Below are 12016 nucleotides of genomic sequence, written 5' to 3' on the forward strand. Positions count from 1 at the left end.
CAGGCTGACGAGGACCCTCTGGAGAGCCTGGTATGATGACGTCTGCAGGTCGAACAGAGACAGTCTGTAGTCTGAGCTGAGCTGGGCCTCGTGACGAATCGACTCAAACAACGCAGACGCTCGGTACAGCTGGAGAGAGAGAAAGAGAATACACAGCTACATCACACACGCATTCACGCCTGAATACATATCCATGCCGCACCCCTATCACGATATACACGCAATTAGTTATTATTTTCAATACAGGTCATCTCAAATCTCTAGAATCAGAGACTGCAGTTCCATAGTCCACCAGCATGTGTCAGCAGGACTGAAGAGAAGCTCAATTCTGAAACTATGTTGATACCTGGTGTTGGGCCTCTTCCAGGTTGCTGCTGGCCCACAGTGACAGGCCCAGACGGTGACGGATCTTAGCCTCCTCCTCTCTCCTCCCACACTGCTCCGCTAGACGCAGACCTGAGAGAGAGACAGAAGAGAGAGTGAGAGAAAGAGGGAGTCTCAAAACATCATTAAATCACCCTCTTCTCCAAAAACCATGTCTTCATTCATTCACTCTCTCTCTCTTGTTGTCTCTCTCTCCTCTCACCTTCTTGCAGGTACATGACAGCCTGTGTGTAGTTCTGTAGCGCATGGTGTGTCCTCCCCAGGCTGCCATATGCCAGTGTCTTGGCTGTGAGGTCATTATTCTGCGCCGCCACACTCAGGTGCTGCTCCTGATGACATCACAAGAGACAGAAAGGTCAAGTCTCAAACCGTCTACCTGACAGAACATGACTATAGTGTGATAGTATGTGTGATAGTGTGTTAGTGGGATAGTGAGTGTGATAGTGTGATAGTGGGAAAGTGTGATAGTGGGATAGTGTGATAGTGTGTGTGATAGTGGGATAGTGGGATAGTGTGATAGTGTGTGTGATAGTGGGATAGTGGGATAGTGTGATAGTGTGAGTGATAGTGGGATATGTTTTATTTTTTTATTTCACCAGGTAGGCAAGTTGAGAACAAGTTCTCATTTACAATTGCGACCTGGCCAAGATAAAGCAAAGCAGTTCGACAGATACAACGACACAGAGTTACACATGGAGTAAAACAAACATACAGTCAATAATACAGTATAAACAAGTCTATATACAATGTGAGCAAATTAGGTGAGAAGGGAGGTAAAGGCAAAAAAGGCCATGGTGGCAAAGTAAATACAATATAGCAAGTAAAACACTGGAATGGTAGTTTTGCAATGGAAGAATGTGCAAAGTAGAAATAAAAATAATGGGGTGCAAATTAGCAAAATAAATAAATAAATTAAATACAGTTGGGAAAGAGGGAGTTGTTTGGGCTAAATTATAGGTGGGCTATGTACAGGTGCAGTAATCTGTAAGATGCTCTGACAGTTGGTGCTTAAAGCTAGTGAGGGATAAGTGTTTCCAGTTTCAGAGATTTTTGTAGTTCGTTCCAGTCATTGGCAGCAGAGAACTGGAAGGAGAGGCGGCCAAAGAAAGAATTGGTTTTGGGGGTGACTAGAGAGATATACCTGCTGGAGCGTGTGCTACAGGTGGGAGATGCTATGGTGACCAGCGAGCTGAGATAAGGGGGGACTTTACCTAGCAGGGTCTTGTAGATGACATGGAGCCAGTGGGTTTGGCGACGAGTATAAAGCGAGGGCCAGCCAACGAGAGCGTACAGGTCGCAATGGTGGGTAGTATATGGGGCTTTGGTGACAAAACGGATTGCACTGTGATAGACTGCATCCAATTTGTTGAGTAGGGTATTGGAGGCTATTTTGTAAATGACATCGCCAAAGTCGAGGATTGGTAGGATGGTCAGTTTTACAAGGGTATGTTTGGCAGCATGAGTGAAGGATGCTTTGTTGCGAAATAGGAAGCCAATTCTAGATTTAACTTTGGATTGGAGATGTTTGATATGGGTCTGGAAGGAGAGTTTACAGTCTAACCAGACACCTAAGTATTTGTAGTTGTCCACGTATTCTAACTCAGAGCCGTCCAGAGTAGTGATGTTGGACAGGCGGGTAGGTGCAGGTAGCGATCGGTTGAAGAGCATGCATTTAGTTTTACTTGTATTTAAGAGCAATTGGAGGCCACGGAAGGAGAGTTGTATGTCATTGAAGCTTGCCTGGACGTTAGTTAACACAGTGTCCAAAGAAGGGCCGGAAGTATACAGAATGGTGTCGTCTGCGTAGAGGTGGATCAGGGACTCACCAGCAGCAAGAGCGACCTCATTGATGTATACAGAGAAGAGAGTCGGTCCAAGATAGTGGGATAGTGTGATAGTGGGATAGTGTGATAGTGGGATAGTGTGATAGTGGGATAGTGTGTGTGATAGTGGGAAAGTGTGTGTGATAGTGGGAAAGTGGGATAGTGGGATAGTGGGATAGTGTGATAGTGGGATAGTGTGATAGTGTGTGTGATAGTGGGATAGTGTGATAGTGTGTGTGATAGTGGGATAGTGGGATAGTGTGTGTGATAGTGTGATAGTGGCAAAGTGTGATAGTGGGATAGTGGGATAGTGTGATTGTGGGATAGTGTGATAGTGTGTGTGATAGTGGGATAGTGGGATAGTGTCATAGTGTGTGTGATAGTGGGATAGTGTGTGTGATAGTGTGATAGTGGCAAAGTGTGATAGTGGGATAGTGTGATAGTGGGATAGTGTGTGTGATAGTGTGATAGTGGGATAGTGTGTTAGTGGGATAGTGAGTGTGATAGTGGGATAGTGGGATAGTGTGATAGTGGGATAGTGTGATAGTGTGATAGTGGGATAGTGGGATAGTATGTGTGATAGTGTGATAGTATGTGTGATAGTGTGTTAGTGGGATAGTGTGTGTAATAGTGTGATAGTGGGAAAGTGTGGGATAGTGTGGGATAGTGTAATAAGTGTATGTGATAAATGTAATAAATGGGATAGTGTAATAAATGGATAGTGGATAGTGAATGTAATAAGTGTAATAGTGGGATAGTGTGAAAGTGGGATAGTGTAATAGTGGGATAGTGGAATAGTGTGATAGTGGATAAATGTAATAAGTGGGATAGTGTGATATGTGTGTAATAATAGGATAGTAGAATAAATGTGATAGTAGGATAGTGGGATAGTGTGAATAAATGTAATAGTGAAAAAGTGGGATAGTGGGATAAGTGTGATAGTGGGAAGTGTGATAGTGTGTGTGATAGTAAATATAGTGGGGATGTCATGTGTGATAGTGGATAGTGGGATAGTGGGATAGTGTGATAGTGGGATAGATGTGTGATAGTGGCAAAGTGTGATAGTGTGATAGTGTGTGATAGTGGGATAGTGTGATAGTGGGATAGTGTGATAGTGGGATAGTGTGATAGTGGGATAGTGAGTGTGATAGTGGATAAGTGTGATAGTGTGATAAAGTGTAATGATAGTGGGATAGTATGTGGATAGTGTGATAGATGTGTGATAGTGTGTTAGTGGGATAGAAGTGATAGATAGTGTGATAGTGGGAAAGTGTGATAGTGTGATAGTGGATAGTGTGATAGTGGATAGTGTGATAGTGGGATAGTGTGATAGTGTGTGTGATAGTGTGATAGTGGGATAGTGTGTGTGATAGTGGGATAGTGTGGATAGTGTGATAGTGGGAAAGTGGGATAGATAAGTGTGTGTGATAGTGGATAGTGGATAGTGATAGTGTGTGTGATAGTGGGATAGTGGGATAGTGTGATAGTGTGATAGTGTGTGATAGTGGGATAGTGTGATGTGTGTGATGTGGATAGTGTGATAGTGGGATAGTGGATAGTGGATAGTGTGTGATAGTGGTAATAGTGATAGTGTCATAGTGTGTGTGATAGTGGATAGTGTGATAGTGTGATAGTGTGATAGTGTGTGTGATAGTAAATAGTGTGATAAATGTGATAGTGGATAGTGGGATAGTGTGTGTGATAGTGTGATAAATGGGAAAGTGTGATAGTGGGATAGTGGATAGTGTGTGTGATAGTGGGATAGTGGGATAGTGTGATAGTGGGATAGTGTGATAGTGAATAGTGTGATAGTGTGATAGTGTGTGATAGTGGGTGATAGTGTAATAGTGTGTGTGATAGTGGGATAGTGGATGTAAATGTAAAAGTGATAGTGTGATAGTGGGATAGTGAGTGTGATAGTGGGATAGTGTGATAGTGGGATAGTGTGATAGTGTGTGTGATAGTGTGATAGTGGGATAGTAGTGTGATAGTGGGATAGTGTGTTAGTGGGATGATAGGTGTGTAGTGTGATAGTGGGAAAGTGTGATAGTGTGTGGGATAGTGGTGATAGTGGGATAGTGTGATAGTGTATGTAATAGTGTGTGTGATATGTGATAGTGAATGATAGTGTGTAATGATAGTGGAGTGTGATAGTGATAGTGGGAAAGTGGGATAGTGTGATGTGTGGGATAGTGGTATAGTGGGATAGTGTGATAGTGTGTGATAGTGGATAGTGGGATAGTGTGATAGTGATGTGTGTGATAGTGGGATAGTGTGATAGTGGATAGTGATGTGTGATAGTGGATAGGGATAGTGGAATGTAATAGTGTGTGATAGTGGTATAGTGTGATAGTGTGATAGTGGGATAGTGGGATAGTGTGTAGTGATAGTGTGATAGTGGGAAAGTGTGATAGTGTGATAGTGATAGTGAAAGTGTGTGATAGTGGGATAGTGTGATAGTGATAGTGGAATAATGTCAATAGTGTGTGTGATAAGTGGGATAATAAAATATGTGATAGTGTGATAGTGTGATAAGTGATGTGTAATAGTGGCAAAGTGTAATATGTGGGATAGTGGGATAGTGGGATAGTGATAGTGTGAGTGGGATAGTGTAATTAGTGGGATAGTAGTGTGATAGTGGGATAAATAGTGTGATAGTGGGATAGTGTGATAGTGTGTGTGATAGTGTGATAGTGTGGATAGTATGTGTGATAGTGTGATAGTAGAATAATATGTGTGATAGTGTGTTAGTGGGATAGTGAGTGTGATAGTGTGATAGTGGGAAAGTGTGATAGTGGGATAGTGTGATAGTGTGATAGTCTGTTAGTGGGATAGTGAGTGTGATAGTGTAATAGTGGGAAAGTGTGATAGTGTGATAGTGTGATAGTGAGATAGTGTGTGATAGTGGGATAGTGTGATAGTGTGTGTGCTAGTGTGATAGTGGGATAGTGTGATAGTGGGATAGTGTGATAGTGTGTGTGATAGTGGGATAGTGGGATAGTATGTGTGATAGTGTGATAGTATGTGTGATAGTGTGATAGTGTGTGTGATAGTGTGATAGTGGGATAGTGTGATAGTGGGATAGTGTGTGTGATAGTGGGATAGTGTGATAGTGGGATAGTGTGTTAGTGGGATAGTGAGTGTGATAGTGGGATAGTGTGATAGTGGGATAGTGTGATAGTGTGTGATAGTGGGATAGTGGGATAGTATGTGTGATAGTGTAATAAAGTATGTGTGATAGTGATAGTGGGATAGTGAGTGTGATAGTGTGATAGTGGGAAAGTGTAATATGTGATAGTGGGATAGTGTAATGTGATAGTAAATGATAGTGGGATAAATGCAATAGTGGGATAAATGTAAGTGTAATAGTGGGATAGTGTGATAGTGGGATAGTGTGTGATAGTGGGATAGTGTGATGTGGGATAGTGGGATAGTGTGATAGTGGGATAGTGTGATAGTGTGTGTGATAGTGGGATAGTGGGATAGTGTGATAGTGGGATAGTGTGTGTGATAGTGTGATAGTGGGAAAGTGGGATAGTGGGATAGTGTGATAGTGGGATAGTGTGATAGTGTGTGTGATAGTGGTATAGTGGGATAGTGTCATAGTGTGTGGGATAGTGGGATAGTGTGATAGTGGGATAGTGTGTGTGATAGTGTGATAGTGGCAAAGTGTGATAGTGGGATAGTGTGATAGTGTGATAGTGGGATAGTGTGATAGTGTGTGTGATAGTGTGATAGTGGGATAGTGTGTTAGTGTGATAGTGAGTGTGATAGTGGGATAGTGTGATAGTGTGTGTGATAGTGGGATAGTATGTGTGATAGTGTGATAGTATGTGTGATAGTGTGTTAGTGGGATAGTGAGTGTGATAGTGTGATAGTGGGAAAGTGTGATAGTGGGATAGTGGGATAGTGTGTGATAGTGGGATAGTGTGATAGTGGGATAGTGTGATAGTGTGTGTGATAGTGTGATAGTGGGATAGTGTGTGTGATAGTGGGAAAGTGTGTGTGATAGTGTGATAGTGGGAAAGTGGGATAGTGGGATAGTGTGATAGTGTGTGTGATAGTGGGATAGTGTGATAGTGTGATAGTGTGTGTGATAGTGGGATAGTGTGATAGTGTGTGTGATAGTGGGATAGTGGGATAGTGTGTGTGATAGTGTGATAGTGGGAAAGTGTGATAGTGGGATAGTGTGATAGTGGGTGTGATAGTGGGATAGTGGGATAGTGGGATAGTGTGATAGTGTGTGTGATAGTGGTATAGTGGGATAGTGTCATAGTGTGTGTGATAGTGGGATAGTGTGATAGTGTGATAGTGTGTGTGATAGTGGGATAGTGTGATAGTGTGTGTGATAGTGGGATAGTGGGATAGTGTGTGTGATAGTGTGATAGTGGGAAAGTGTGATAGTGGGATAGTGTGATAGTGGGATAGTGTGTGTGATAGTGGGATAGTGGGATAGTGGGATAGTGTCATAGTGTGTGGGATAGTGGGATAGTGTGATAGTGTGATAGTGTGATAGTGTGTGTGATAGTGTGATAGTGGCAAAGTGTGATAGTGGGATAGTGTGATAGTGGGATAGTGTGTGTGATAGTGTGATAGTGGGATAGTGTGTTAGTGGGATAGTGAGTGTGATAGTGGGATAGTGTGATAGTGTGATAGTGGGATAGTGTGATAGTGTGTGTGATAGTGTGATAGTGGGATAGTATGTGTGATAGTGTGATAGTATGTGTGATAGTGTGTTAGTGGGATAGTGAGTGTGATAGTGTGATAGTGGGAAAGTGTGATAGTGGGATAGTGTGATAGTGTGATAGTCTGTTAGTGGGATAGTGAGTGTGATAGTGTAATAGTGGGAAAGTGTGATAGTGTGATAGTGTGTGTGATAGTGAGATAGTGTGTGATAGTGGGATAGTGTGTGTGCTAGTGTGATAGTGGGATAGTGGGATAGTGGGATAGTGTGTGTGATAGTGGGATAGTGTGATAGTGGGATAGTGTGATAGTGGGATAGTGTGATAGTGGGATAGTGTGTGGGATAGTGGGATAGTGTGATAGTGTGTGTGATAGTGTGTGTGATAGTGGGATAGTGGGATAGTGTGTGTGATAGTGTGATAGTGGGATAGTGTGATAGTGGGATAGTGTGTGTGATAGTGGGATAGTGGGATAGTGTCATAGTGTGTGTGATAGTGGGATAGTGGGATAGTGTGATAGTGGGATAGTGTGTGTGATAGTGTGATAGTGGCAAAGTGTGATAGTGGGATAGTGTGATAGTGTGATAGTGGGATAGTGTGATAGTGGGATAGTGTGTTAGTGGGATAGTGAGTGTGATAGTGGGATAGTGTGATAGTGTGTGTGATAGTGTGATAGTATGTGTGATAGTGTGTTAGTGGGATAGTGAGTGTGATAGTGGGAAAGTGTGATAGTGGGATAGTGTGATAGTGGGATAGTGTGATAGTGTGTGTGATAGTGTGATAGTGTGTGTGATAGTGTGATAGTGGGATAGTGTGTGATAGTGGGATAGTGTGTGATAGTGGGATAGTGTGATAGTGGGATAGTGTGATAGTGGGATAGTGTGTGATAGTGGGATAGTGTGATAGTGGGATAGTGTGATAGTGGGATAGTGTGATAGTGTGTGTGATAGTGTGATAGTGGGATAGTGTGATAGTGGGATAGTGTGTGTGATAGTGGGATAGTGTGATAGTGGGATAGTGGGATAGTGTGTGTGATAGTGGGATAGTGTGATAGTGGGATAGTGTGATAGTGTGTGTGATAGTGGGATAGTGTGATAGTGGGATAGTGTGATAGTGTGTGATAGTGGCAAAGTGTGATAGTGTGATAGTGTATGTGATAATGTGATAGTGTGTGTTTACCTGACAGTCCACAGCCTTTTCGTAGTTTCCCAGCGCCTCATAGGTCAGTCCCATGTTCCCATAGGCCATTCCCTGACTCCTCCCACTTCCAGTCTCCTCCGCAATCTCTAATGCGCTCTGGTGCCACTAGAGAGAGAGAGATTGATGGACACAGACAGGCAGACAGTACAACACTGCATGGGGAATATAATAGAGATTGATGGACACAGACAGGCAGACATTAGAACACTGCATGGGGAATATAATAGAGATTGATGGACACAGACAGGCAGACATTAGAACACTGCATGGGGAATATAATAGAGATTGATGGACACAGACAGGCAGACAGTAGAACTCTGCATGGGGAATATAATAGAGATTGATGGACACAGGCAGGCAGACAGTAGAACACTGCATGGGGAATATAATAGAGATTGATGGACACAGAAAGGCAGACAGTAGAACTCTGCATGGGGAATATAATAGAGATTGATGGACACAGGCAGGCAGACAGTAGAACACTGCATGGGGAATATAATAGAGATTGATGGACACAGGCAGGCAGACAGTAGAACTCTGCATGGGGAATATAATAGAGATTGATGGACACAGGCAGGCAGACAGTAGAACTCTGCATGGGGAATATAATAGAGATCGATGGACACAGACAGGCAGACAGTAGAACACTGCATGGGGAATATAATAGAGATCGATGGACACAGACAGGCAGACAGTAGAACACTGCATGGGGAATATAATAGAGATTGATGGACACAGACAGGCAGACAGTAGAACTCTGCATGGGGAATATAATAGAGATCGATGGACACAGACAGGCAGACAGTAGAACTCTGCATGGGGAATATAATAGAGATTGATGGACACAGACAGGCAGACAGTAGAACACTGCATGGGGAATATAATAGAGATTGATGGACACAGGCAGGCAGACAGTAGAACTCTGCATGGGTAATATAATAGAGATCGATGGACACAGACAGGCAGACAGTAGAACTCTGCATGGGGAATATAATAGAGATTGATGGACACAGGCAGGCAGACAGTAGAACTCTGCATGGGTAATATAATAGAGATCGATGGACACAGACAGGCAGACAGTAGAACTCTGCATGGGGAATATAATAGAGATCGATGGACACAGACAGGCAGACAGTAGAACTCTGCATGGGGAATATGATAGAGATTGATGGACACAGACAGGCAGACAGTAGAACTCTGCATGGGTAATATAATAGAGATTGATGGACACAGACAGGCAGACAGTAGAACACTGCATGGGTAATATAATAGAGATTGATGGACACAGACAGGCAGACAGTAGAACTCTGCATGGGGAATATAATAGAGATTGATGGACACAGACAGGCAGACAGTAGAACTCTGCATGGGGAATATAATAGAGATTGATGGACACAGACAGGCAGACAGTAGAACACTGCATGGGGAATATAATAGAGATTGATGGACACAGACAGGCAGACAGTAGAACTCTGCATGGGGAATATAATAGAGATTGATGGACACAGGCAGGCAGACAGTAGAACACTGCATGGGGAATATAATAGAGATCGATGGACACAGGCAGGCAGACAGTAGAACACTGCATGGGGAATATAATAGAGATCGATGGACACAGGCAGGCAGACAGTAGAACACTGCATGGGGAATATAATAGAGATTGATGGACACAGACAGGCAGACAGTAGAACACTGCATGGGGAATATAATAGAGATCGATGGACACAGACAGGCAGACAGTAGAACTCTGCATGGGGAATATAATAGAGATTGATGGACACAGACAGGCAGACAGTAGAACTCTGCATGGGGAATATAATAGAGATTGATGGACACAGACAGGCAGACAGTAGAACTCTGCATGGGGAATATAATAGAGATCGATGGACACAGGCAGGCAGACAGTAGAACTCTGCATGGGTAATATAATAGAGATCGATGGACACAGACAGGCAGACAGTAGAACTCTGCATGGGGAATATAATAGAGATTGATGGACACAGACAGGCAGACAGTAGAACTCTGTATGGGGAATATAATAGAGATTGATGGACACAGGCAAGCAGACAGTAGAAGACTGCATGGGGAATATAATAGAGATTGATGGACACAGACAGGCAGACAGTAGAACTCTGCATGGGGAATATAATAGAGATTGATGGACACAGGCAGGCAGACAGTAGAACACTGCATGGGGAATATAATAGAGATCGATGGACACAGGCAGGCAGACAGTAGAACACTGCATGGGGAATATAATAGAGATTGATGGACACAGACAGGCAGACAGTAGAACACTGCATGGGGAATATAATAGAGATCGATGGACACAGACAGGCAGACAGTAGAACTCTGCATGGGGAATATAATAGAGATCGATGGACACAGACAGGCAGACAGTAGAACTCTGCATGGGGAATATAATAGAGATTGATGGACACAGGCAGGCAGACAGTAGAACACTGCATGGGGAATATAATAGAGATTGATGGACACAGACAGGCAGACAGTAGAACTCTGCATGGGGAATATAATAGAGATTGATGGACACAGACAGGCAGACAGTAGAACACTGCATGGGGAATATAATAGAGATCGATGGACACAGACAGGCAGACAGTAGAACTCTGCATGGGGAATATAATAGAGATCGATGGACACAGACAGGCAGACAGTAGAACTCTGCATGGGGAATATAATAGAGATTGATGGACACAGACAGGCAGACAGTAGAACTCTGCATGGGGAATATAATAGAGATTGATGGACACAGGCAGGCAGACAGTAGAACTCTGCATGGGGAATATAATAGAGATTGATGGACACAGAAAGGCAGACAGTAGAACACTGCATGGGGAATATAATAGAGATTGATGGACACAGGCAGGCAAACAGTAGAACACTGCATGGGGAATATAACAGCACCAACCTGCAGAGCTGCCTCGTTCTCCCCCATCAGCTGGTACACTGCACCCAGCGCCGCGCTCGCTTCGCCCTCTAGTGCTCGGTCCTGGGAGGAACAGGTTTAGAATAAATAGTGATAGCATATAGATTAATAACATACAGGTAACTGCCAAAGGTTAGTCACCCCTCCTTCCCTGCTTGTCATTCATTCATTGGAGGTAGAAGTCTTACCCCTGAGGTGCAGGCGATGTTGAGCTGATGCTCCAGGCAGGACAGGGCTTGCTCATAATTTCCCAGCTGGCTGTGTAGGTCTCCCAGCTCCCCATAGGCCTGGGCCTTCCCCCCTCCTTCACCTCCGCCTCCTGATCCGCCCAGCTCATGGGCCACCACCAGTCTCTTCTCAAAACACACCAAAGCTTGCTGGAGACTACCTAGAGATCTGAGAGGAGTTGTTTTTGTTTACCCCCATTTCCCTTTTCATAGTTGCTAATGTAGACCTGCTGCTTGCTGCATATGAGTCACTATTGCATTCAGAACGAGCCCTACAAATTATTTACATAAATGCATTTCATGAGTCACAACATAAAACACTCAGCTCTGAAAATCCAAACATCAAAAGGCATCTAGTTTCCCAGAGAGATATATGAGCAACTTAAGAAGGCAAACAAGAAAACAAATTGGGCAGTAACCACAGGACATGTTCATTTAGCTAGTATGAGATATAATATGTGATATCCTTGGGGGAGGAAATGTAAAAGAAACTAACACTGAGCTGTGACTTTATCTGTCTAACTACTGTAAGTGACTTGTCCTATCATCACTCTGTCATTCCCTCACCAGGGACCAGCAGAGAAGCAGAGAGAGGAGGGTGAGAGAGAGAGATATAAAGACAGAGGAGGGTGAGAGAGAGAGATATAAAGACAGAGGAGGGTGAGAGAGAGATGTAAAGACAGAGGAGGGTGAGAGAGAGAGATATAAAGACAGAGGAGGGTGAGAGAGAGAGATATAAAGACAGAGGAGGGT

The 12016-nt window shown here is 43.5% G+C and overlaps 1 protein-coding gene across 6 annotated transcripts in view; it reads right to left on the reverse strand.

Moving 5' to 3' along the window:
- Nucleotides 1–12016, reverse strand: part of LOC118391605 (tetratricopeptide repeat protein 28-like) — a 135646-nt gene that overhangs the window by 23662 nt on the left and 99968 nt on the right. For all 6 annotated transcript variants that reach the window (XR_008060978.1, XM_052458217.1, XM_052458216.1 and 3 more), the window contains 6 exons: nucleotides 11225–11432; nucleotides 11019–11099; nucleotides 8069–8194; nucleotides 587–713; nucleotides 347–456; nucleotides 1–129 (listed from right to left, as the gene is read on the reverse strand). The exon at nucleotides 1–129 is cut by the window's left edge and continues 1 nt beyond it. Coding sequence is in view for 5 of the 6 variants with exons in the window: in XM_052458217.1 (XP_052314177.1) it covers nucleotides 1–129; nucleotides 347–456; nucleotides 587–713; nucleotides 8069–8194; nucleotides 11019–11099; nucleotides 11225–11432 (781 nt within the window). In the remaining variant the exon portion in view is untranslated. The remainder of the gene's footprint in view (nucleotides 130–346; nucleotides 457–586; nucleotides 714–8068; nucleotides 8195–11018; nucleotides 11100–11224; nucleotides 11433–12016) is intronic.

Source organism: Oncorhynchus keta, chromosome 12 (assembly GCF_023373465.1).
Source record: "Oncorhynchus keta strain PuntledgeMale-10-30-2019 chromosome 12, Oket_V2, whole genome shotgun sequence".
NCBI lineage: Eukaryota > Metazoa > Chordata > Actinopteri > Salmoniformes > Salmonidae > Oncorhynchus > Oncorhynchus keta.